The sequence below is a fragment of the Canis lupus genome, chromosome 9 (assembly GCF_003254725.2).
Source record: "Canis lupus dingo isolate Sandy chromosome 9, ASM325472v2, whole genome shotgun sequence".
Classification (NCBI taxonomy): Eukaryota; Metazoa; Chordata; class Mammalia; order Carnivora; family Canidae; genus Canis; species Canis lupus.
In genome coordinates this window covers 22,653,966-22,677,337 of record NC_064251.1, presented here as the reverse complement: position 1 = coordinate 22,677,337, position 23,372 = coordinate 22,653,966, and the positions used below count along the sequence as shown (strand labels likewise).

At 47.8% G+C, this 23,372-nt stretch overlaps 4 protein-coding genes across 4 annotated transcripts; all 4 read left to right on the top strand.

Moving 5' to 3' along the window:
• Nucleotides 1-1,490: 1,490 nt before the first annotated feature.
• LOC125755725 (keratin-associated protein 4-12-like) lies at nt 1,491-3,561 on the top strand. The gene has a single exon (XM_049114047.1). It carries the CDS (start codon nt 2,277-2,279, stop codon nt 3,069-3,071), a length of 795 nt encoding a protein of 264 aa, XP_048970004.1. The 5' UTR covers nt 1,491-2,276; the 3' UTR covers nt 3,072-3,561.
• A 4,032-nt stretch (nt 3,562-7,593) lies between these two features.
• On the top strand, nt 7,594-9,438 carry LOC118355827 (keratin-associated protein 4-12-like). Its single transcript, XM_035721382.2, has one exon. The coding sequence runs from the start codon at nt 8,154-8,156 to the stop codon at nt 8,946-8,948; it is 795 nt and encodes a 264-aa protein (XP_035577275.2). The 5' UTR covers nt 7,594-8,153; the 3' UTR covers nt 8,949-9,438.
• Nucleotides 9,439-13,479: 4,041 nt separating this feature from the next.
• Nucleotides 13,480-15,321, top strand: LOC112655170 (keratin-associated protein 4-12-like). The gene has a single exon (XM_049114046.1). It carries the CDS (start codon nt 14,037-14,039, stop codon nt 14,829-14,831), a length of 795 nt encoding a protein of 264 aa, XP_048970003.1. The 5' UTR covers nt 13,480-14,036; the 3' UTR covers nt 14,832-15,321.
• Nucleotides 15,322-19,388: 4,067 nt separating this feature from the next.
• LOC112655168 (keratin-associated protein 4-12-like) lies at nt 19,389-21,206 on the top strand. Its single transcript, XM_049114045.1, has one exon. The coding sequence runs from the start codon at nt 19,922-19,924 to the stop codon at nt 20,714-20,716; it is 795 nt and encodes a 264-aa protein (XP_048970002.1). The 5' UTR covers nt 19,389-19,921; the 3' UTR covers nt 20,717-21,206.
• Nucleotides 21,207-23,372: the final 2,166 nt, after the last annotated feature.

The following is a 23,372-nucleotide window of genomic DNA, read 5'->3' as shown; positions in this document are numbered from 1 at the left end:
AGGATGATGCTAGCTTGCATTATCCGTTTTCTGTACTACTCTCCTTCAATAATTGTGCAACTCTTCATCTCCAATTTTATGTTCAATCATTAGTTTCTCTATCAGAGATTACGGTAGATCTTGGTTATGAGAATTGGAATCGTTAAGAACACTATTCAAATTCCTCTTCTGCTACTCACTAGCTACATGTGTTGGGCAAAACATAAGCTGTATTTACGTTGCCTCATGAAAATCTCTCCTACATTTTGTGTCATCCATCTATTTTTTTTTTTTGAGAGACAGAGAGACAGAGAAAGAGAGAGAAAGCGAGCATTGCAGGGGTGTGGGACAAAGAAGGAAGGGACGAGAGGTCTCTCACTGAGCTCCCACTGAGAGAGCCTGATGCTGGCCTCAGCCCCAGGACCCAGAGATCATGACCTGAGCCAAAGTCAGACTCTGAACAAACTGAGCCACACACGTGCCCCAGGGACTTTTCCTCTTGTGTGCACCCAACACTGGACTCTCTCAACCCCTCTCTCTTTGTCTCCCTTTTCTCCCCCCACAGAAACGGCCCCCCTCCCCTCCGTGGCACAACAGTTTTCCTCTCCCCCAATTCACTTAAACACACCTCATACCTGCAGGGGCCATGTGCCCCCAACCACACAGGTCCTTCTTCCCACATTCCTATCAATTTCCTGGGTGTTCCAAGTGACCTGACCTCAACAGAGCTGTGTTGGAGGGATCAGGAAAGCCCATGGCCCCCTCCTTCTCTGCCACTTAACTCCTCCCTCCTAATCCTTGAAGGAATTCTTAAAGTACATCCTAAGGTTCCCATGGTAGAAGTGAGGAAATCAGGACAGAGATAGGTAATGTCAGAGTTTGGTTTTTCCCAGAAGCTACTCTGAAGAACAGCATTCAGGCATGTGGTTTCTTGCGGGAGGGAGGGCAGATCCCACTGGTTGGAAGGTGGGGAAGTGATACAGGATGGAGGCCAGCGTCACAGTTTTCAACTGGCTCAATCCTGAGAAATATATCAGAAAAAAAAAAAAAAGAAAGAAAGAAAGAGCCATGTCAGGATTCTCCTATTTCAGGAGCAAGGACAGCCCTGTAGTCACATAAACCAACTCTGCAGAAGCATTGGTTGAGCGTTTCTGTCAGTGCGGCACACACCCAGGCAACATGACATCCTGCTGTTGCATGAAAACAGCCAGCCCCGAGGCATAGAGATGCGGATCTGCTGCTGCATAGAAATTGTCCTGAACACAGGAAGATCTGAGTTCTATGGCTGGCGTGTGTAAGGCATCATCTACAGTCCACGATTTTCTCCACTCAGACCCCACATTTTCTCCTTCACGATGGCAGGCAGGCAGGCGGGCACAATTTGTGTTAAAGGAAGACAGAGGAGAAAGACGAGGGAAAAGAGGAGGAGAAGGGATGGCACGGGGGGAGGGAGGAAGAGAAAACAGTAACTGTGGAGTCAGTGCCATTAAATATCTCACTCTGCTGGTTAACAAGGTTAGGACTAGGGTCACCGACTCACCCCAAAATGCCCCGCTTATACCCACAGCCTGGGAAAACACTCATTTCTGGGTAAATCAGAGCAGGACTGCTGGTCACTGAGGAAGTATGATCATGGATGCTGGTTTAGTCCTGTTTCTATCCACCTGCTCGATTCGGCCTTGACATATGGAAGACATGATGCCAGATGTCCTCCACCCAAGTTTCTTTGAATGCACTGCCCTATGCAAACGAGGTAGGGTGCTCCAAGAGACAGATGCCTGCGGGCCTCTGGAATGAGGCACTTTGGGGAAACAGACTCGGGCTCCAGCATGATTGCAATTCATCACTATGAACATATAACCATCAAGCTCCCTTCACCTCAGGGATACTCCCAGTCTGCATGCAGCCAAACTACCAATGCTGGGCAAGGAGCACGAAACTGACTCACCAACCACTTCCCAGGAACTGCATCACGTGATCCCACGGCCCCGGAAGCAAGAACGAGGCTGCTAACGTGACCACCTTGCTTCCCTCTGACAATCTTCCTATGAGTTACTCTCAATTAAAACATGTTAAGCACCCATTCTCTAGGGATTCCTAACACTTAGGGAACTTCCTCTTCTACCAGCCGCCAGTGACTATGGAAAACGGTATAAACAAGGGAAGTCCTGCCCATTGGTCCATACGTTGGGGGTGAGGGGGTCCAGTGTATAAAAGCCCCAGAATGGAAGGAGGCATCAGTCAGAATCTGAGAACGTCACCTCAGAACAGAAGCCCACGCCTCCACCTGCGACACCATGAGTGAATCGTGCTGCTCCCCGTGCTGCCAGCCCACGTGCTGCAGGACCACCTGCTGCGAACCCAGCTGCTGTGGATCCAGCTGCTGCGAGCCTTGCTGCTGCCGCCCAACGTGCTGTCACACCACCTGCTGCAGGACCACGTGCTGCAAGCCCGCATGCTCTGTGTCCAGCTGCTGCCAACCCAGCTGCTGTGGGTCCAGCGGCTGCGGGTCCAGCTGCTGCCAGCCTTGCTGCTGCCGCCCAACGTGCTGTCAGACCACCTGCTGTAGGACCACGTGCTGCAAGCCCGCATGCTGTGTGTCCAGCTGCTGCCAGCCTTGCTGCTGCCGCCCAACGTGCTGTCAGACCACCTGCTGTAGGACCACGTGCTGCAAGCCCGCATGCTGTGTGTCCAGCTGCTGCCAGCCTTGCTGCTGCCGCCCAACGTGCTGTCAGACCACCTGCTGTAGGACCACCTGCTGCAAGCCCGCATGCTGTGTGTCCAGCTGCTGCCAGCCCAGCTGCTGTGGGTCCAGTGGCTGCGGGTCCAGCTGCTGCCAGCCTTGCTGCTGCCGCCCAACTTGCTGTCAAACCACCTGCTGTAGGACCACCTGCTGCAAGCCCGCATGCTGTGTGTCCAGCTGCTGCCAGCCTTGCTGCCACCCCAGTTGCTGCTGCACTCCCTGCTCCCAGCCAGCTTGCTGCACCCCCGTTATCTGCAGGAGAACCTGCTACCAGCCCACCTGCTGCTGCCTGCCCGGGTGCCTAGCCCAGGGCTGTGGATCCAGCTGCTGCCAGCCTTGCTGCTGCTGAGCAACTTGCTATAGACTCAGCACTCACCGGAATATATATCCTACGCCATTTTGCCAAAGTTCCTGTCTTACAAGAAGTTGCTCCCTCGGCTTTCCTGGGAACACATGCTTACACTGCCCCTGTCATCTTTCTCAGCAATGCTTATGAGTCTATGGAGGGAATGCAATCTACTTCAATTTGATTGTATTCTAGTGTCTCTGGTTTACTGTAGCAATTGCTGAGCCACAACATTTGGTCAACCCCAGATGCTGGTCAACATCCACTGATTCACACTCTCAGTCTCCGAAAAGTGATCATCACCTTTCACTTCTACGGCATAGAAACACATTCTTATGAGTGCATAGTTAGCTCTCCGCAGTGATCAGTACTGATCATCTTTTTAGATAGATGCATTATAGTTAGTAAGTCCTGCCAGGTTACTAAGCCCTTTGCAATGGCTTTGAACTTTCTTCCTTCCGTTCTTTCCTAATAAAATCTGTGTCATCCTGCATCCAATGTTTGTATGTTCATGTCGTTTTTCCTGTCTGTGTGTGTGTGTGTGTGTGTACGTGTGTGTGTGTTATTACAGCACTTCCTTTATGAAGTCCTTCTTGAAGTTTTACTTTAAGTATATGTATATATGTATATATACATATATATGTGTATATATATATATGTATACGTAGATATGACGCCCAAAAGTAAATTGTAGCTTCAATATATTTATTATCTCATTCAGTCATCACAATTGTCCCACAAATCAGGCAGAGCCAAGATTATCATTCCATTTTCATTCTCACTTAGAGAGCAGGAAATGCTTGACCATACAGCAAATAATTGACAGAAGCAGGTCCTTTGATTTCAGGTCAAGGACATTTTTAGTTACATCTTTCTAAAAATAGAAATAATCCTGGTGATGGGGCATACATTTTGAGTTGTTTCAATAACAAAGGAAATTATTATATCTTTCCTATAGAGAACCATTTCAGTCTACAAACGTCTTCCTAAACATTCTTCTCAGCTTTATGACCAATATGCCTTTAAGAGTTCTGGCTAATGAAAAGGGGCTTTGCATCTTCTCTGACATGAGGTTCATTGGCACATATAGTGTTCCTGGCCCCATTCTTGCCGAGGGGAACCTGTTCTTTGTTGTCATGGATTGGCGTACTGGTATCATTGCATTTATCTCTTTTTTTAAGAGTTATTTATTTATTTATTCATTCATTCATTCATTCATTTATTCATTTATATTTTGAGAGAGAGCATGAGTGGGAAAGGCAGAGGGAGCTGGAGAGAGAATCTCAAACAGACTTCCCCCATGAGCATAGAGCCTGACCCAGGACTCAGTCTCACAACCCTGAGATCATGATCGGAGCCAAAACCAAGAGTGGATGCTTCACTGACTGCGCCACCCAAGTGCCCCTCATTTCATTCATCTTAAAGAAATTGGTAGGAAGAATCGGCCTTGCAAGCACACAAGCTCAGGCCACAATCCAAGGCTCTCAAACGTTGAGGCAATTTGATCTCCTGACCTGGACATTGTTCAGAGAAGAGAAGTTTGTAGAGTCCTGATAGTTGAGGTACCTATGCAGTAGGCATAGACAGCTTTGACCAATCACAGTCCTCAGGCTGTAAACAAAAAGAGAACGATTTCCTGTGTTCCTTTCTTTTAAGATTTTCTGTCTTTCTTCGTGAGAGACACCGGGAGAGAGGCTGAGACATAGGCAGAGGGAGCACAGGCTCCCTGTTGGGGGGTCGATGTGGGACTCCATTCCAGGACCCCAGGATCACCACCTGAGCTGAAGGCAGATGCTCAACCACTGAGCCACCAGGCTTCCCCAACTTCCTGTGTTCTGTGAGATAAAGACACATAGGCTACAGGAAATTCACATCCGAATTTTCAAGAAAAGGAGGATAAAGGAGAATGAAAACAAAAACGGAGCAGAAAGGATGCACTCTTCCAAATCAAGACGGATGTTAGTTAGGTGACCTCCCCAAAGGTTGAAACCTTGATCTTTGGGTGAAAAGCTGAATAATAAAGACAACTGCCAAGGCACCCAGCAGGACAAGGATTAGGAAGGCTCTGGGCAGAAAATAAGAGGTTTTGATCATGGCCACCTTCTCAAGAGATATAAAAATGCTTTGGAATAGTTAACACACTACATGTGACAGAGAGTATCCTCTTCCTAGAGGACGTATCTGGAATTCTCTGCCAGAGTACTTAAGTTTCCAAGGCAGAGAACGTATGGGAAGAATTCCTGACATTTCCTGAGGACCTGCCACACACTGGGCACTCAGAGAGATGCTTTACCTGCACAGTCTTTATTTGTCATACAATCCTGGAAAGTGAGCATCACTACTTCCATATTGGAGCTGAGGAAACCAGTGTTGAGGAAAGTAACTTGTTCAAAATTGCATGTGCACTGAAACTCCATCTTGGTTTCAAAAACAGAGCTGTTTGGTGGGCTACACATGAAATGATGAACATAGAAATCAGTGCAACAAAACCGAGAGTCCACAAATAGACACACGTTGATTAGGCATTGAATTTTGCAGAAAGGTGCCAAGTTTATAGGCAGAGAAAGTGTAGTCTTTTAAACAGATGGTGTTGGAACAATTAAACAGACATGTCCCCCCACTCCTCAAAATAAACTTCAACCCAACCCTCATATCATATACAACATCCGACTCAAATAGATTATAGCCCCAAATGTAAAGCCTAAACCTATAAAACTTCCAGACAGAAATCTAGGGAAAGGTTCTATAGAGCTTCTAGCTTCCACCCCCACCCCATTTTGGGGCCTACGTCTGTTTGTGCCAACTTCAGAGGATGATGCTAGCTTGCATTATCCGTTTTCTGTACTACTCTCCTTCAATAATTGTGCAACTCTTCATCTCCAATTTTATGTTCAATCATTAGTTTCTCTATCAGAGATTACGGTAGATCTTGGTTATGAGAATTGGAATCGTTAAGAACACTATTCAAATTCCTCTTCTGCTACTCACTAGCTACATGTGTTGGGCAAAACATAAGCTGTATTTACGTTGCCTCATGAAAATCTCTCCTACATTTTGTGTCATCCATCTATTTTTTTTTTTTGAGAGACAGAGAGACAGAGAAAGAGAGAGAAAGCGAGCATTGCAGGGGTGTGGGACAAAGAAGGAAGGGACGAGAGGTCTCTCACTGAGCTCCCACTGAGAGAGCCTGATGCTGGCCTCAGCCCCAGGACCCAGAGATCATGACCTGAGCCAAAGTCAGACTCTGAACAAACTGAGCCACACACGTGCCCCAGGGACTTTTCCTCTTGTGTGCACCCAACACTGGACTCTCTCAACCCCTCTCTCTTTGTCTCCCTTTTCTCCCCCCACAGAAACGGCCCCCCTCCCCTCCGTGGCACAACAGTTTTCCTCTCCCCCAATTCACTTAAACACACCTCATACCTGCAGGGGCCATGTGCCCCCAACCACACAGGTCCTTCTTCCCACATTCCTATCAATTTCCTGGGTGTTCCAAGTGACCTGACCTCAACAGAGCTGTGTTGGAGGGATCAGGAAAGCCCATGGCCCCCTCCTTCTCTGCCACTTAACTCCTCCCTCCTAATCCTTGAAGGAATTCTTAAAGTACATCCTAAGGTTCCCATGGTAGAAGTGAGGAAATCAGGACAGAGATAGGTAATGTCAGAGTTTGGTTTTTCCCAGAAGCTACTCTGAAGAACAGCATTCAGGCATGTGGTTTCTTGCGGGAGGGAGGGCAGATCCCACTGGTTGGAAGGTGGGGAAGTGATACAGGATGGAGGCCAGCGTCACAGTTTTCAACTGGCTCAATCCTGAGAAATATATCAGAAAAAAAAAAAAAAGAAAGAAAGAAAGAGCCATGTCAGGATTCTCCTATTTCAGGAGCAAGGACAGCCCTGTAGTCACATAAACCAACTCTGCAGAAGCATTGGTTGAGCGTTTCTGTCAGTGCGGCACACACCCAGGCAACATGACATCCTGCTGTTGCATGAAAACAGCCAGCCCCGAGGCATAGAGATGCGGATCTGCTGCTGCATAGAAATTGTCCTGAACACAGGAAGATCTGAGTTCTATGGCTGGCGTGTGTAAGGCATCATCTACAGTCCACGATTTTCTCCACTCAGACCCCACATTTTCTCCTTCACGATGGCAGGCAGGCAGGCGGGCACAATTTGTGTTAAAGGAAGACAGAGGAGAAAGACGAGGGAAAAGAGGAGGAGAAGGGATGGCACGGGGGGAGGGAGGAAGAGAAAACAGTAACTGTGGAGTCAGTGCCATTAAATATCTCACTCTGCTGGTTAACAAGGTTAGGACTAGGGTCACCGACTCACCCCAAAATGCCCCGCTTATACCCACAGCCTGGGAAAACACTCATTTCTGGGTAAATCAGAGCAGGACTGCTGGTCACTGAGGAAGTATGATCATGGATGCTGGTTTAGTCCTGTTTCTATCCACCTGCTCGATTCGGCCTTGACATATGGAAGACATGATGCCAGATGTCCTCCACCCAAGTTTCTTTGAATGCACTGCCCTATGCAAACGAGGTAGGGTGCTCCAAGAGACAGATGCCTGCGGGCCTCTGGAATGAGGCACTTTGGGGAAACAGACTCGGGCTCCAGCATGATTGCAATTCATCACTATGAACATATAACCATCAAGCTCCCTTCACCTCAGGGATACTCCCAGTCTGCATGCAGCCAAACTACCAATGCTGGGCAAGGAGCACGAAACTGACTCACCAACCACTTCCCAGGAACTGCATCACGTGATCCCACGGCCCCGGAAGCAAGAACGAGGCTGCTAACGTGACCACCTTGCTTCCCTCTGACAATCTTCCTATGAGTTACTCTCAATTAAAACATGTTAAGCACCCATTCTCTAGGGATTCCTAACACTTAGGGAACTTCCTCTTCTACCAGCCGCCAGTGACTATGGAAAACGGTATAAACAAGGGAAGTCCTGCCCATTGGTCCATACGTTGGGGGTGAGGGGGTCCAGTGTATAAAAGCCCCAGAATGGAAGGAGGCATCAGTCAGAATCTGAGAACGTCACCTCAGAACAGAAGCCCACGCCTCCACCTGCGACACCATGAGTGAATCGTGCTGCTCCCCGTGCTGCCAGCCCACGTGCTGCAGGACCACCTGCTGCGAACCCAGCTGCTGTGGATCCAGCTGCTGCGAGCCTTGCTGCTGCCGCCCAACGTGCTGTCACACCACCTGCTGCAGGACCACGTGCTGCAAGCCCGCATGCTCTGTGTCCAGCTGCTGCCAACCCAGCTGCTGTGGGTCCAGCGGCTGCGGGTCCAGCTGCTGCCAGCCTTGCTGCTGCCGCCCAACGTGCTGTCAGACCACCTGCTGTAGGACCACGTGCTGCAAGCCCGCATGCTGTGTGTCCAGCTGCTGCCAGCCTTGCTGCTGCCGCCCAACGTGCTGTCAGACCACCTGCTGTAGGACCACGTGCTGCAAGCCCGCATGCTGTGTGTCCAGCTGCTGCCAGCCTTGCTGCTGCCGCCCAACGTACTGTCAGACCACCTGCTGTAGGACCACCTGCTGCAAGCCCGCATGCTGTGTGTCCAGCTGCTGCCAGCCCAGCTGCTGTGGGTCCAGTGGCTGCGGGTCCAGCTGCTGCCAGCCTTGCTGCTGCCGCCCAACTTGCTGTCAAACCACCTGCTGTAGGACCACCTGCTGCAAGCCCACATGCTGTGTGTCCAGCTGCTGCCAGCCTTGCTGCCACCCCAGTTGCTGCTGCACTCCCTGCTCCCAGCCAGCTTGCTGCACCCCCGTTATCTGCAGGAGAACCTGCTACCAGCCCACCTGCTGCTGCCTGCCCGGGTGCCTAGCCCAGGGCTGTGGATCCAGCTGCTGCCAGCCTTGCTGCTGCTGAGCAACTTGCTATAGACTCAGCACTCACCGGAATATATATCCTACGCCATTTTGCCAAAGTTCCTGTCTTACAAGAAGTTGCTCCCTCGGCTTTCCTGGGAACACATGCTTACACTGCCCCTGTCATCTTTCTCAGCAATGCTTATGAGTCTATGGAGGGAATGCAATCTACTTCAATTTGATTGTATTCTAGTGTCTCTGGCTTACTGTAGCAATTGCTGAGCCACAACATTTGGTCAACCCCAGATGCTGGTCAACATCCACTGATTCACACTCTCAGTCTCCGAAAAGTGATCATCACCTTTCACTTCTACGGCATAGAAACACATTCTTATGAGTGCATAGTTAGCTCTCCGCAGTGATCAGTACTGATCATCTTTTTAGATAGATGCATTATAGTTAGTAAGTCCTGCCAGGTTACTAAGCCCTTTGCAATGGCTTTGAACTTTCTTCCTTCCGTTCTTTCCTAATAAAATCTGTGTCATCCTGCATCCAATGTTTGTATGTTCATGTCGTTTTTCCTGTCTGTGTGTGTGTGTGTGTGTGTACGTGTGTGTGTGTTATTACAGCACTTCCTTTATGAAGTCCTTCTTGAAGTTTTACTTTAAGTATATGTATATATGTATATATACATATATATGTGTATATATATATATGTATACGTAGATATGACGCCCAAAAGTAAATTGTAGCTTCAATATATTTATTATCTCATTCAGTCATCACAATTGTCCCACAAATCAGGCAGAGCCAAGATTATCATTCCATTTTCATTCTCACTTAGAGAGCAGGAAATGCTTGACCATACAGCAAATAATTGACAGAAGCAGGTCCTTTGATTTCAGGTCAAGGACATTTTTAGTTACATCTTTCTAAAAATAGAAATAATCCTGGTGATGGGGCATACATTTTGAGTTGTTTCAATAACAAAGGAAATTATTATATCTTTCCTATAGAGAACCATTTCAGTCTACAAACGTCTTCCTAAACATTCTTCTCAGCTTTATGACCAATATGCCTTTAAGAGTTCTGGCTAATGAAAAGGGGCTTTGCATCTTCTCTGACATGAGGTTCATTGGCACATATAGTGTTCCTGGCCCCATTCTTGCCGAGGGGAACCTGTTCTTTGTGGTCATGGATTGGCGTACTGGTATCATTGCATTTATCTCTTTTTTTAAGAGTTATTTATTTATTTATTATTCATTCATTCATTCATTCATTCATTTATTCATTTATATTTTGAGAGAGAGCATGAGTGGGAAAGGCAGAGGGAGCTGGAGAGAGAATCTCAAACAGACTTCCCCCATGAGCATAGAGCCTGACCCAGGACTCAGTCTCACAACCCTGAGATCATGATCGGAGCCAAAACCAAGAGTGGATGCTTCACTGACTGCGCCACCCAAGTGCCCCTCATTTCATTCATCTTAAAGAAATTGGTAGGAAGAATCGGCCTTGCAAGCACACAAGCTCAGGCCACAATCCAAGGCTCTCAAACTTTGAGGCAATTTGATCTCCTGACCTGGACATTGTTCAGAGAAGAGAAGTTTGTAGAGTCCTGATAGTTGAGGTACCTATGCAGTAGGCATAGACAGCTTTGACCAATCACAGTCCTCAGGCTGTAAACAAAAAGAGAACGATTTCCTGTGTTCCTTTCTTTTAAGATTTTCTGTCTTTCTTCGTGAGAGACACCGGGAGAGAGGCTGAGACATAGGCAGAGGGAGCACAGGCTCCCTGTTGGGGGGTCGATGTGGGACTCCATTCCAGGACCCCAGGATCACCACCTGAGCTGAAGGCAGATGCTCAACCACTGAGCCACCAGGCTTCCCCAACTTCCTGTGTTCTGTCAGATAAAGACACATAGGCTACAGGAAATTCACATCCGAATTTTCAAGAAAAGGAGGATAAAGGAGAATGAAAACAAAAACGGAGCAGAAAGGATGCACTCTTCCAAATCAAGACGGATGTTAGTTAGGTGACCTCCCCAAAGGTTGAAACCTTGATCTTTGGGTGAAAAGCTGAATAATAAAGACAACTGCCAAGGCACCCAGCAGGACAAGGATTAGGAAGGCTCTGGGCAGAAAATAAGAGGTTTTGATCATGGCCACCTTCTCAAGAGATATAAAAATGCTTTGGAATAGTTAACACACTACATGTGACAGAGAGTATCCTCTTCCTAGAGGACGTATCTGGAATTCTCTGCCAGAGTACTTAAGTTTCCAAGGCAGAGAACGTATGGGAAGAATTCCTGACATTTCCTGAGGACCTGCCACACACTGGGCACTCAGAGAGATGCTTTACCTGCACAGTCTTTATTTGTCATACAATCCTGGAAAGTGAGCATCACTACTTCCATATTGGAGCTGAGGAAACCAGTGTTGAGGAAAGTAACTTGTTCAAAATTGCATGTGCACTGAAACTCCATCTTGGTTTCAAAAACAGAGCTGTTTGGTGGGCTACACATGAAATGATGAACATAGAAATCAGTGCAACAAAACCGAGAGTCCACAAATAGACACACGTTGATTAGGCATTGAATTTTGCAGAAAGGTGCCAAGTTTATAGGCAGAGAAAGTGTAGTCTTTTAAACAGATGGTGTTGGAACAATTAAACAGACATGTCCCCCCACTCCTCAAAATAAACTTCAACCCAACCCTCATATCATATACAACATCCGACTCAAATAGATTATAGCCCCAAATGTAAAGCCTAAACCTATAAAACTTGCAGACAGAAATCTAGGGAAAGGTTCTATAGAGCTTCTAGCTTCCACCCCCACCCCATTTTGGGGCCTACGTCTGTTTGTGCCAACTTCAGAGGATGATGCTAGCTTGCATTATCCGTTTTCTGTACTACTCTCCTTCAATAATTGTGCAACTCTTCATCTCCAATTTTATGTTCAATCATTAGTTTCTCTATCAGAGATTACGGTAGATCTTGGTTATGAGAATTGGAATCGTTAAGAACACTATTCAAATTCCTCTTCTGCTACTCACTAGCTACATGTGTTGGGCAAAACATAAGCTGTATTTACGTTGCCTCATGAAAATCTCTCCTACATTTTGTGTCATCCATCTATTTTTTTTTTTGAGAGACAGAGAGACAGAGAAAGAGAGAGAAAGCGAGCATTGCAGGGGTGTGGGACAAAGAAGGAAGGGACGAGAGGTCTCTCACTGAGCTCCCACTGAGAGAGCCTGATGCTGGCCTCAGCCCCAGGACCCAGAGATCATGACCTGAGCCAAAGTCAGACTCTGAACAAACTGAGCCACACACGTGCCCCAGGGACTTTTCCTCTTGTGTGCACCCAACACTGGACTCTCTCAACCCCTCTCTCTTTGTCTCCCTTTTCTCCCCCCACAGAAACGGCCCCCCTCCCCTCCGTGGCACAACAGTTTTCCTCTCCCCCAATTCACTTAAACACACCTCATACCTGCAGGGGCCATGTGCCCCCAACCACACAGGTCCTTCTTCCCACATTCCTATCAATTTCCTGGGTGTTCCAAGTGACCTGACCTCAACAGAGCTGTGTTGGAGGGATCAGGAAAGCCCATGGCCCCCTCCTTCTCTGCCACTTAACTCCTCCCTCCTAATCCTTGAAGGAATTCTTAAAGTACATCCTAAGGTTCCCATGGTAGAAGTGAGGAAATCAGGACAGAGATAGGTAATGTCAGAGTTTGGTTTTTCCCAGAAGCTACTCTGAAGAACAGCATTCAGGCATGTGGTTTCTTGCGGGAGGGAGGGCAGATCCCACTGGTTGGAAGGTGGGGAAGTGATACAGGATGGAGGCCAGCGTCACAGTTTTCAACTGGCTCAATCCTGAGAAATATATCAGAAAAAAAAAAAAAAGAAAGAAAGAAAGAGCCATGTCAGGATTCTCCTATTTCAGGAGCAAGGACAGCCCTGTAGTCACATAAACCAACTCTGCAGAAGCATTGGTTGAGCGTTTCTGTCAGTGCGGCACACACCCAGGCAACATGACATCCTGCTGTTGCATGAAAACAGCCAGCCCCGAGGCATAGAGATGCGGATCTGCTGCTGCATAGAAATTGTCCTGAACACAGGAAGATCTGAGTTCTATGGCTGGCGTGTGTAAGGCATCATCTACAGTCCACGATTTTCTCCACTCAGACCCCACATTTTCTCCTTCACGATGGCAGGCAGGCAGGCGGGCACAATTTGTGTTAAAGGAAGACAGAGGAGAAAGACGAGGGAAAAGAGGAGGAGAAGGGATGGCACGGGGGGAGGGAGGAAGAGAAAACAGTAACTGTGGAGTCAGTGCCATTAAATATCTCACTCTGCTGGTTAACAAGGTTAGGACTAGGGTCACCGACTCACCCCAAAATGCCCCGCTTATACCCACAGCCTGGGAAAACACTCATTTCTGGGTAAATCAGAGCAGGACTGCTGGTCACTGAGGAAGTATGATCATGGATGCTGGTTTAGTCCTGTTTCTATCCACCTGCTCGATTCGGCCTTGACATATGGAAGACATGATGCCAGATGTCCTCCACCCAAGTTTCTTTGAATGCACTGCCCTATGCAAACGAGGTAGGGTGCTCCAAGAGACAGATGCCTGCGGGCCTCTGGAATGAGGCACTTTGGGGAAACAGACTCGGGCTCCAGCATGATTGCAATTCATCACTATGAACATATAACCATCAAGCTCCCTTCACCTCAGGGATACTCCCAGTCTGCATGCAGCCAAACTACCAATGCTGGGCAAGGAGCACGAAACTGACTCACCAACCACTTCCCAGGAACTGCATCACGTGATCCCACGGCCCCGGAAGCAAGAACGAGGCTGCTAACGTGACCACCTTGCTTCCCTCTGACAATCTTCCTATGAGTTACTCTCAATTAAAACATGTTAAGCACCCATTCTCTAGGGATTCCTAACACTTAGGGAACTTCCTCTTCTACCAGCCGCCAGTGACTATGGAAAACGGTATAAACAAGGGAAGTCCTGCCCATTGGTCCATACGTTGGGGGTGAGGGGGTCCAGTGTATAAAAGCCCCAGAATGGAAGGAGGCATCAGTCAGAATCTGAGAACGTCACCTCAGAACAGAAGCCCACGCCTCCACCTGCGACACCATGAGTGAATCGTGCTGCTCCCCGTGCTGCCAGCCCACGTGCTGCAGGACCACCTGCTGCGAACCCAGCTGCTGTGGATCCAGCTGCTGCGAGCCTTGCTGCTGCCGCCCAACGTGCTGTCACACCACCTGCTGCAGGACCACGTGCTGCAAGCCCGCATGCTCTGTGTCCAGCTGCTGCCAACCCAGCTGCTGTGGGTCCAGCGGCTGCGGGTCCAGCTGCTGCCAGCCTTGCTGCTGCCGCCCAACGTGCTGTCAGACCACCTGCTGTAGGACCACGTGCTGCAAGCCCGCATGCTGTGTGTCCAGCTGCTGCCAGCCTTGCTGCTGCCGCCCAACGTGCTGTCAGACCACCTGCTGTAGGACCACGTGCTGCAAGCCCGCATGCTGTGTGTCCAGCTGCTGCCAGCCTTGCTGCTGCCGCCCAACGTGCTGTCAGACCACCTGCTGTAGGACCACCTGCTGCAAGCCCGCATGCTGTGTGTCCAGCTGCTGCCAGCCCAGCTGCTGTGGGTCCAGTGGCTGCGGGTCCAGCTGCTGCCAGCCTTGCTGCTGCCGCCCAACTTGCTGTCAAACCACCTGCTGTAGGACCACCTGCTGCAAGCCCGCATGCTGTGTGTCCAGCTGCTGCCAGCCTTGCTGCCACCCCAGTTGCTGCTGCACTCCCTGCTCCCAGCCAGCTTGCTGCACCCCCGTTATCTGCAGGAGAACCTGCTACCAGCCCACCTGCTGCTGCCTGCCCGGGTGCCTAGCCCAGGGCTGTGGATCCAGCTGCTGCCAGCCTTGCTGCTGCTGAGCAACTTGCTATAGACTCAGCACTCACCGGAATATATATCCTACGCCATTTTGCCAAAGTTCCTGTCTTACAAGAAGTTGCTCCCTCGGCTTTCCTGGGAACACATGCTTACACTGCCCCTGTCATCTTTCTCAGCAATGCTTATGAGTCTATGGAGGGAATGCAATCTACTTCAATTTGATTGTATTCTAGTGTCTCTGGTTTACTGTAGCAATTGCTGAGCCACAACATTTGGTCAACCCCAGATGCTGGTCAACATCCACTGATTCACACTCTCAGTCTCCGAAAAGTGATCATCACCTTTCACTTCTACGGCATAGAAACACATTCTTATGAGTGCATAGTTAGCTCTCCGCAGTGATCAGTACTGATCATCTTTTTAGATAGATGCATTATAGTTAGTAAGTCCTGCCAGGTTACTAAGCCCTTTGCAATGGCTTTGAACTTTCTTCCTTCCGTTCTTTCCTAATAAAATCTGTGTCATCCTGCATCCAATGTTTGTATGTTCATGTCGTTTTTCCTGTCTGTGTGTGTGTGTGTGTGTGTACGTGTGTGTGTGTTATTACAGCACTTCCTTTATGAAGTCCTTCTTGAAGTTTTACTTTAAGTATATGTATATATGTATATATACATATATATGTGTATATATATATATGTATACGTAGATATGACGCCCAAAAGTAAATTGTAGCTTCAATATATTTATTATCTCATTCAGTCATCACAATTGTCCCACAAATCAGGCAGAGCCAAGATTATCATTCCATTTTCATTCTCACTTAGAGAGCAGGAAATGCTTGACCATACAGCAAATAATTGACAGAAGCAGGTCCTTTGATTTCAGGTCAAGGACATTTTTAGTTACATCTTTCTAAAAATAGAAATAATCCTGGTGATGGGGCATACATTTTGAGTTGTTTCAATAACAAAGGAAATTATGATATCTTTCCTATAGAGAACCATTTCAGTCTACAAACGTCTTCCTAAACATTCTTCTCAGCTTTATGACCAATATGCCTTTAAGAGTTCTGGCTAATGAAAAGGGGCTTTGCATCTTCTCTGACATGAGGTTCATTGGCACATATAGTGTTCCTGGCCCCATTCTTGCCGAGGGGAACCTGTTCTTTGTTGTCATGGATTGGCGTACTGGTATCATTGCATTTATCTCTTTTTTTAAGAGTTATTTATTTATTTATTCATTCATTCATTCATTCATTCATTCATTTATTCATTTATATTTTGAGAGAGAGCATGAGTGGGAAAGGCAGAGGGAGCTGGAGAGAGAATCTCAAACAGACTTCCCCCATGAGCATAGAGCCTGACCCAGGACTCAGTCTCACAACCCTGAGATCATGATCGGAGCCAAAACCAAGAGTGGATGCTTCACTGACTGCGCCACCCAAGTGCCCCTCATTTCATTCATCTTAAAGAAATTGGTAGGAAGAATCGGCCTTGCAAGCACACAAGCTCAGGCCACAATCCAAGGCTCTCAAACTTTGAGGCAATTTGATCTCCTGACCTGGACATTGTTCAGAGAAGAGAAGTTTGTAGAGTCCTGATAGTTGAGGTACCTATGCAGTAGGCATAGACAGCTTTGACCAATCACAGTCCTCAGGCTGTAAACAAAAACAGAACGATTTCCTGTGTTCCTTTCTTTTAAGATTTTCTGTCTTTCTTCGTGAGAGACACCGGGAGAGAGGCTGAGACATAGGCAGAGGGAGCACAGGCTCCCTGTTGGGGGGTCGATGTGGGACTCCATTCCAGGACCCCAGGATCACCACCTGAGCTGAAGGCAGATGCTCAACCACTGAGCCACCAGGCTTCCCCAACTTCCTGTGTTCTGTCAGATAAAGACACATAGGCTACAGGAAATTCACATCCGAATTTTCAAGAAAAGGAGGATAAAGGAGAATGAAAACAAAAACGGAGCAGAAAGGATGCACTCTTCCAAATCAAGACGGATGTTAGTTAGGTGACCTCCCCAAAGGTTGAAACCTTGATCTTTGGGTGAAAAGCTGAATAATAAAGACAACTGCCAAGGCACCCAGCAGGACAAGGATTAGGAAGGCTCTGGGCAGAAAATAAGAGGTTTTGATCATGGCCACCTTCTCAAGAGATATAAAAATGCTTTGGAATAGTTAACACACTACATGTGACAGAGAGTATCCTCTTCCTAGAGGACGTATCTGGAATTCTCTGCCAGAGTACTTCCGTTTCCAAGGCAGAGAACGTATGGGAAGAATTCCTGACATTTCCTGAGGACCTGCCACACACTGGGCACTCAGAGAGATGCTTTACCTGCACAGTCTTTATTTGTCATACAATCCTGGAAAGTGAGCATCACTACTTCCATATTGGAGCTGAGGAAACCAGTGTTGAGGAAAGTAACTTGTTCAAAATTGCATGTGCACTGAAACTCCATCTTGGTTTCAAAAACAGAGCTGTTTGGTGGGCTACACATGAAATGATGAACATAGAAATCAGTGCAACAAAACCGAGAGTCCACAAATAGACACACGTTGATTAGGCATTGAATTTTGCAGAAAGGTGCCAAGTTTATAGGCAGAGAAAGTGTAGTCTTTTAAACAGATGGTGTTGGAACAATTAAACAGACATGTCCCCCCACTCCTCAAAATAAACTTCAACCCAACCCTCATATCATATACAACATCCGACTCAAATAGATTATAGCCCCAAATGTAAAGCCTAAACCTATAAAACTTCCAGACAGAAATCTAGGGAAAGGTTCTATAGAGCTTCTAGCTTCCACCCCCACCCCATTTTGGGGCCTACGTCTGTTTGTGCCAACTTCAGAGGATGATGCTAGCTTGCATTATCCGTTTTCTGTACTACTCTCCTTCAATAATTGTGCAACTCTTCATCTCCAATTTTATGTTCAATCATTAGTTTCTCTATCAGAGATTACGGTAGATCTTGGTTATGAGAATTGGAATCGTTAAGAACACTATTCAAATTCCTCTTCTGCTACTCACTAGCTACATGTGTTGGGCAAAACATAAGCTGTATTTACGTTGCCTCATGAAAATCTCTCCTACATTTTGTGTCATCCATCTATTTTTTTTTTTTGAGAGACAGAGAGACAGAGAAAGAGAGAGAAAGCGAGCATTGCAGGGGTGTGGGACAAAGAAGGAAGGGACGAGAGGTCTCTCACTGAGCTCCCACTGAGAGAGCCTGATGCTGGCCTCAGCCCCAGGACCCAGAGATCATGACCTGAGCCAAAGTCAGACTCTGAACAAACTGAGCCACACACGTGCCCCAGGGACTTTTCCTCTTGTGTGCACCCAACACTGGACTCTCTCAACCCCTCTCTCTTTGTCTCCCTTTTCTCCCCCCACAGAAACGGCCCCCCTCCCCTCCGTGGCACAACAGTTTTCCTCTCCCCCAATTCACTTAAACACACCTCATACCTGCAGGGGCCATGTGCCCCCAACCACACAGGTCCTTCTTCCCACATTCCTATCAATTTCCTGGGTGTTCCAAGTGACCTGACCTCAACAGAGCTGTGTTGGAGGGATCAGGAAAGCCCATGGCCCCCTCCTTCTCTGCCACTTAACTCCTCCCTCCTAATCCTTGAAGGAATTCTTAAAGTACATCCTAAGGTTCCCATGGTAGAAGTGAGGAAATCAGGACAGAGATAGGTAATGTCAGAGTTTGGTTTTTCCCAGAAGCTACTCTGAAGAACAGCATTCAGGCATGTGGTTTCTTGCGGGAGGGAGGGCAGATCCCACTGGTTGGAAGGTGGGGAAGTGATACAGGATGGAGGCCAGCGTCACAGTTTTCAACTGGCTCAATCCTGAGAAATATATCAGAAAAAAAAAAAAAAGAAAGAAAGAAAGAGCCATGTCAGGATTCTCCTATTTCAGGAGCAAGGACAGCCCTGTAGTCACATAAACCAACTCTCCAGAAGCATTGGTTGAGCGTTTCTGTCAGTGCGGCACACACCCAGGCAACATGACATCCTGCTGTTGCATGAAAACAGCCAGCCCCGAGGCATAGAGATGCGGATCTGCTGCTGCATAGAAATTGTCCTGAACACAGGAAGATCTGAGTTCTATGGCTGGCGTGTGTAAGGCATCATCTACAGTCCACGATTTTCTCCACTCAGACCCCACATTTTCTCCTTCACGATGGCAGGCAGGCAGGCGGGCACAATTTGTGTTAAAGGAAGACAGAGGAGAAAGACGAGGGAAAAGAGGAGGAGAAGGGATGGCACGGGGGGAGGGAGGAAGAGAAAACAGTAACTGTGGAGTCAGTGCCATTAAATATCTCACTCTGCTGGTTAACAAGGTTAGGACTAGGGTCACCGACTCACCCCAAAATGCCCCGCTTATACCCACAGCCTGGGAAAACACTCATTTCTGGGTAAATCAGAGCAGGACTGCTGGTCACTGAGGAAGTATGATCATGGATGCTGGTTTAGTCCTGTTTCTATCCACCTGCTCGATTCGGCCTTGACATATGGAAGACATGATGCCAGATGTCCTCCACCCAAGTTTCTTTGAATGCACTGCCCTATGCAAACGAGGTAGGGTGCTCCAAGAGACAGATGCCTGCGGGCCTCTGGAATGAGGCACTTTGGGGAAACAGACTCGGGCTCCAGCATGATTGCAATTCATCACTATGAACATATAACCATCAAGCTCCCTTCACCTCAGGGATACTCCCAGTCTGCATGCAGCCAAACTACCAATGCTGGGCAAGGAGCACGAAACTGACTCACCAACCACTTCCCAGGAACTGCATCACGTGATCCCACGGCCCCGGAAGCAAGAACGAGGCTGCTAACGTGACCACCTTGCTTCCCTCTGACAATCTTCCTATGAGTTACTCTCAATTAAAACATGTTAAGCACCCATTCTCTAGGGATTCCTAACACTTAGGGAACTTCCTCTTCTACCAGCCGCCAGTGACTATGGAAAACGGTATAAACAAGGGAAGTCCTGCCCATTGGTCCATACGTTGGGGGTGAGGGGGTCCAGTGTATAAAAGCCCCAGAATGGAAGGAGGCATCAGTCAGAATCTGAGAACGTCACCTCAGAACAGAAGCCCACGCCTCCACCTGCGACACCATGAGTGAATCGTGCTGCTCCCCGTGCTGCCAGCCCACGTGCTGCAGGACCACCTGCTGCGAACCCAGCTGCTGTGGATCCAGCTGCTGCGAGCCTTGCTGCTGCCGCCCAACGTGCTGTCACACCACCTGCTGCAGGACCACGTGCTGCAAGCCCGCATGCTCTGTGTCCAGCTGCTGCCAACCCAGCTGCTGTGGGTCCAGCGGCTGCGGGTCCAGCTGCTGCCAGCCTTGCTGCTGCCGCCCAACGTGCTGTCAGACCACCTGCTGTAGGACCACGTGCTGCAAGCCCGCATGCTGTGTGTCCAGCTGCTGCCAGCCTTGCTGCTGCCGCCCAACGTGCTGTCAGACCACCTGCTGTAGGACCACGTGCTGCAAGCCCGCATGCTGTGTGTCCAGCTGCTGCCAGCCTTGCTGCTGCCGCCCAACGTGCTGTCAGACCACCTGCTGTAGGACCACCTGCTGCAAGCCCGCATGCTGTGTGTCCAGCTGCTGCCAGCCCAGCTGCTGTGGGTCCAGTGGCTGCGGGTCCAGCTGCTGCCAGCCTTGCTGCTGCCGCCCAACTTGCTGTCAAACCACCTGCTGTAGGACCACCTGCTGCAAGCCCACATGCTGTGTGTCCAGCTGCTGCCAGCCTTGCTGCCACCCCAGTTGCTGCTGCACTCCCTGCTCCCAGCCAGCTTGCTGCACCCCCGTTATCTGCAGGAGAACCTGCTACCAGCCCACCTGCTGCTGCCTGCCCGGGTGCCTAGCCCAGGGCTGTGGATCCAGCTGCTGCCAGCCTTGCTGCTGCTGAGCAACTTGCTATAGACTCAGCACTCACCGGAATATATATCCTACGCCATTTTGCCAAAGTTCCTGTCTTACAAGAAGTTGCTCCCTCGGCTTTCCTGGGAACACATGCTTACACTGCCCCTGTCATCTTTCTCAGCAATGCTTATGAGTCTATGGAGGGAATGCAATCTACTTCAATTTGATTGTATTCTAGTGTCTCTGGTTTACTGTAGCAATTGCTGAGCCACAACATTTGGTCAACCCCAGATGCTGGTCAACATCCACTGATTCACACTCTCAGTCTCCGAAAAGTGATCATCACCTTTCACTTCTACGGCATAGAAACACATTCTTATGAGTGCATAGTTAGCTCTCCGCAGTGATCAGTACTGATCATCTTTTTAGATAGATGCATTATAGTTAGTAAGTCCTGCCAGGTTACTAAGCCCTTTGCAATGGCTTTGAACTTTCTTCCTTCCGTTCTTTCCTAATAAAATCTGTGTCATCCTGCATCCAATGTTTGTATGTTCATGTCGTTTTTCCTGTCTGTGTGTGTGTGTGTGTGTGTGTGTGTGTACGTGTGTGTGTGTTATTACAGCACTTCCTTTATGAAGTCCTTCTTGAAGTTTTACTTTAAGTATATGTATATATGTATATATACATATATATGTGTATATATATATATGTATACGTAGATATGACGCCCAAAAGTAAATTGTAGCTTCAATATATTTATTATCTCATTCAGTCATCACAATTGTCCCACAAATCAGGCAGAGCCAAGATTATCATTCCATTTTCATTCTCACTTAGAGAGCAGGAAATGCTTGACCATACAGCAAATAATTGACAGAAGCAGGTCCTTTGATTTCAGGTCAAGGACATTTTTAGTTACATCTTTCTAAAAATAGAAATAATCCTGGTGATGGGGCATACATTTTGAGTTGTTTCAATAACAAAGGAAATTATTATATCTTTCCTATAGAGAACCATTTCAGTCTACAAACGTCTTCCTAAACATTCTTCTCAGCTTTATGACCAATATGCCTTTAAGAGTTCTGGCTAATGAAAAGGGGCTTTGCATCTTCTCTGACATGAGGTTCATTGGCACATATAGTGTTCCTGGCCCCATTCTTGCCGAGGGGAACCTGTTCTTTGTGGTCATGGATTGGCGTACTGGTATCACTGCATTTATCTCTTTTTTTAAGAGTTATTTATTTATTTATTTATTCATTCATTCATTCATTTATTCATTTATTCATTTATATTTTGAGAGAGAGCATGAGTGGGAAAGGCAGAGGGAGCTGGAGAGAGAATCTCAAACAGACTCCCCCCATGAGCATAGAGCCTGACCCAGGACTCAGTCTCACAACCCTGAGATCATGATCGGAGCCAAAACCAAGAGTGGATGCTTCACTGACTGCGCCACCCAAGTGCCCCTCATTTCATTCATCTTAAAGAAATTGGTAGGAAGAATCGGCCTTGCAAGCACACAAGCTCAGGCCACAATCCAAGGCTCTCAAACGTTGAGGCAATTTGATCTCCTGACCTGGACATTGTTCAGAGAAGAGAAGTTTGTAGAGTCCTGATAGTTGAGGTACCTATGCAGTAGGCATAGACAGCTTTGACCAATCACAGTCCTCAGGCTGTAAACAAAAAGAGAACGATTTCCTGTGTTCCTTTCTTTTAAGATTTTCTGTCTTTTTTCGTGAGAGACACCGGGAGAGAGGCTGAGACATAGGCAGAGGGAGCACAGGCTCCCTGTTGGGGGGTCGATGTGGGACTCCATTCCAGGACCCCGGGATCACCACCTGAGCTGAAGGCAGATGCTCAACCACTGAGCCACCAGGCTTCCCCAACTTCCTGTGTTCTGTCAGATAAAGACACATAGGCTACAGGAAATTCACATCCGAATTTTCAAGAAAAGGAGGATAAAGGAGAATGAAAACAAAAACGGAGCAGAAAGGATGCACTCTTCCAAATCAAGACGGATGTTAGTTAGGTGACCTCCCCAAAGGTTGAAACCTTGATCTTTGGGTGAAAAGCTGAATAATAAAGACAACTGCCAAGGCACCCAGCAGGACAAGGATTAGGAAGGCTCTGGGCAGAAAATAAGAGGTTTTGATCATGGCCACCTTCTCAAGAGATATAAAAATGCTTTGGAATAGTTAACACACTACATGTGACAGAGAGTATCCTCTTCCTAGAGGACGTATCTGGAATTCTCTGCCAGAGTACTTCCGTTTCCAAGGCAGAGAACGTATGGGAAGAATTCCTGACATTTCCTGAGGACCTGCCACACACTGGGCACTCAGAGAGATGCTTTACCTGCACAGTCTTTATTTGTCATACAATCCTGGAAAGTGAGCATCACTACTTCCATATTGGAGCTGAGGAAACCAGTGTTGAGGAAAGTAACTTGTTCAAAATTGCATGTGCACTGAAACTCCATCTTGGTTTCAAAAACAGAGCTGTTTGGTGGGCTACACATGAAATGATGAACATAGAAATCAGTGCAACAAAACCGAGAGTCCACAAATAGACACACGTTGATTAGGCATTGAATTTTGCAGAAAGGTGCCAAGTTTATAGGCAGAGAAAGTGTAGTCTTTTAAACAGATGGTGTTGGAACAATTAAACAGACATGTCCCCCCACTCCTCAAAATAAACTTCAACCC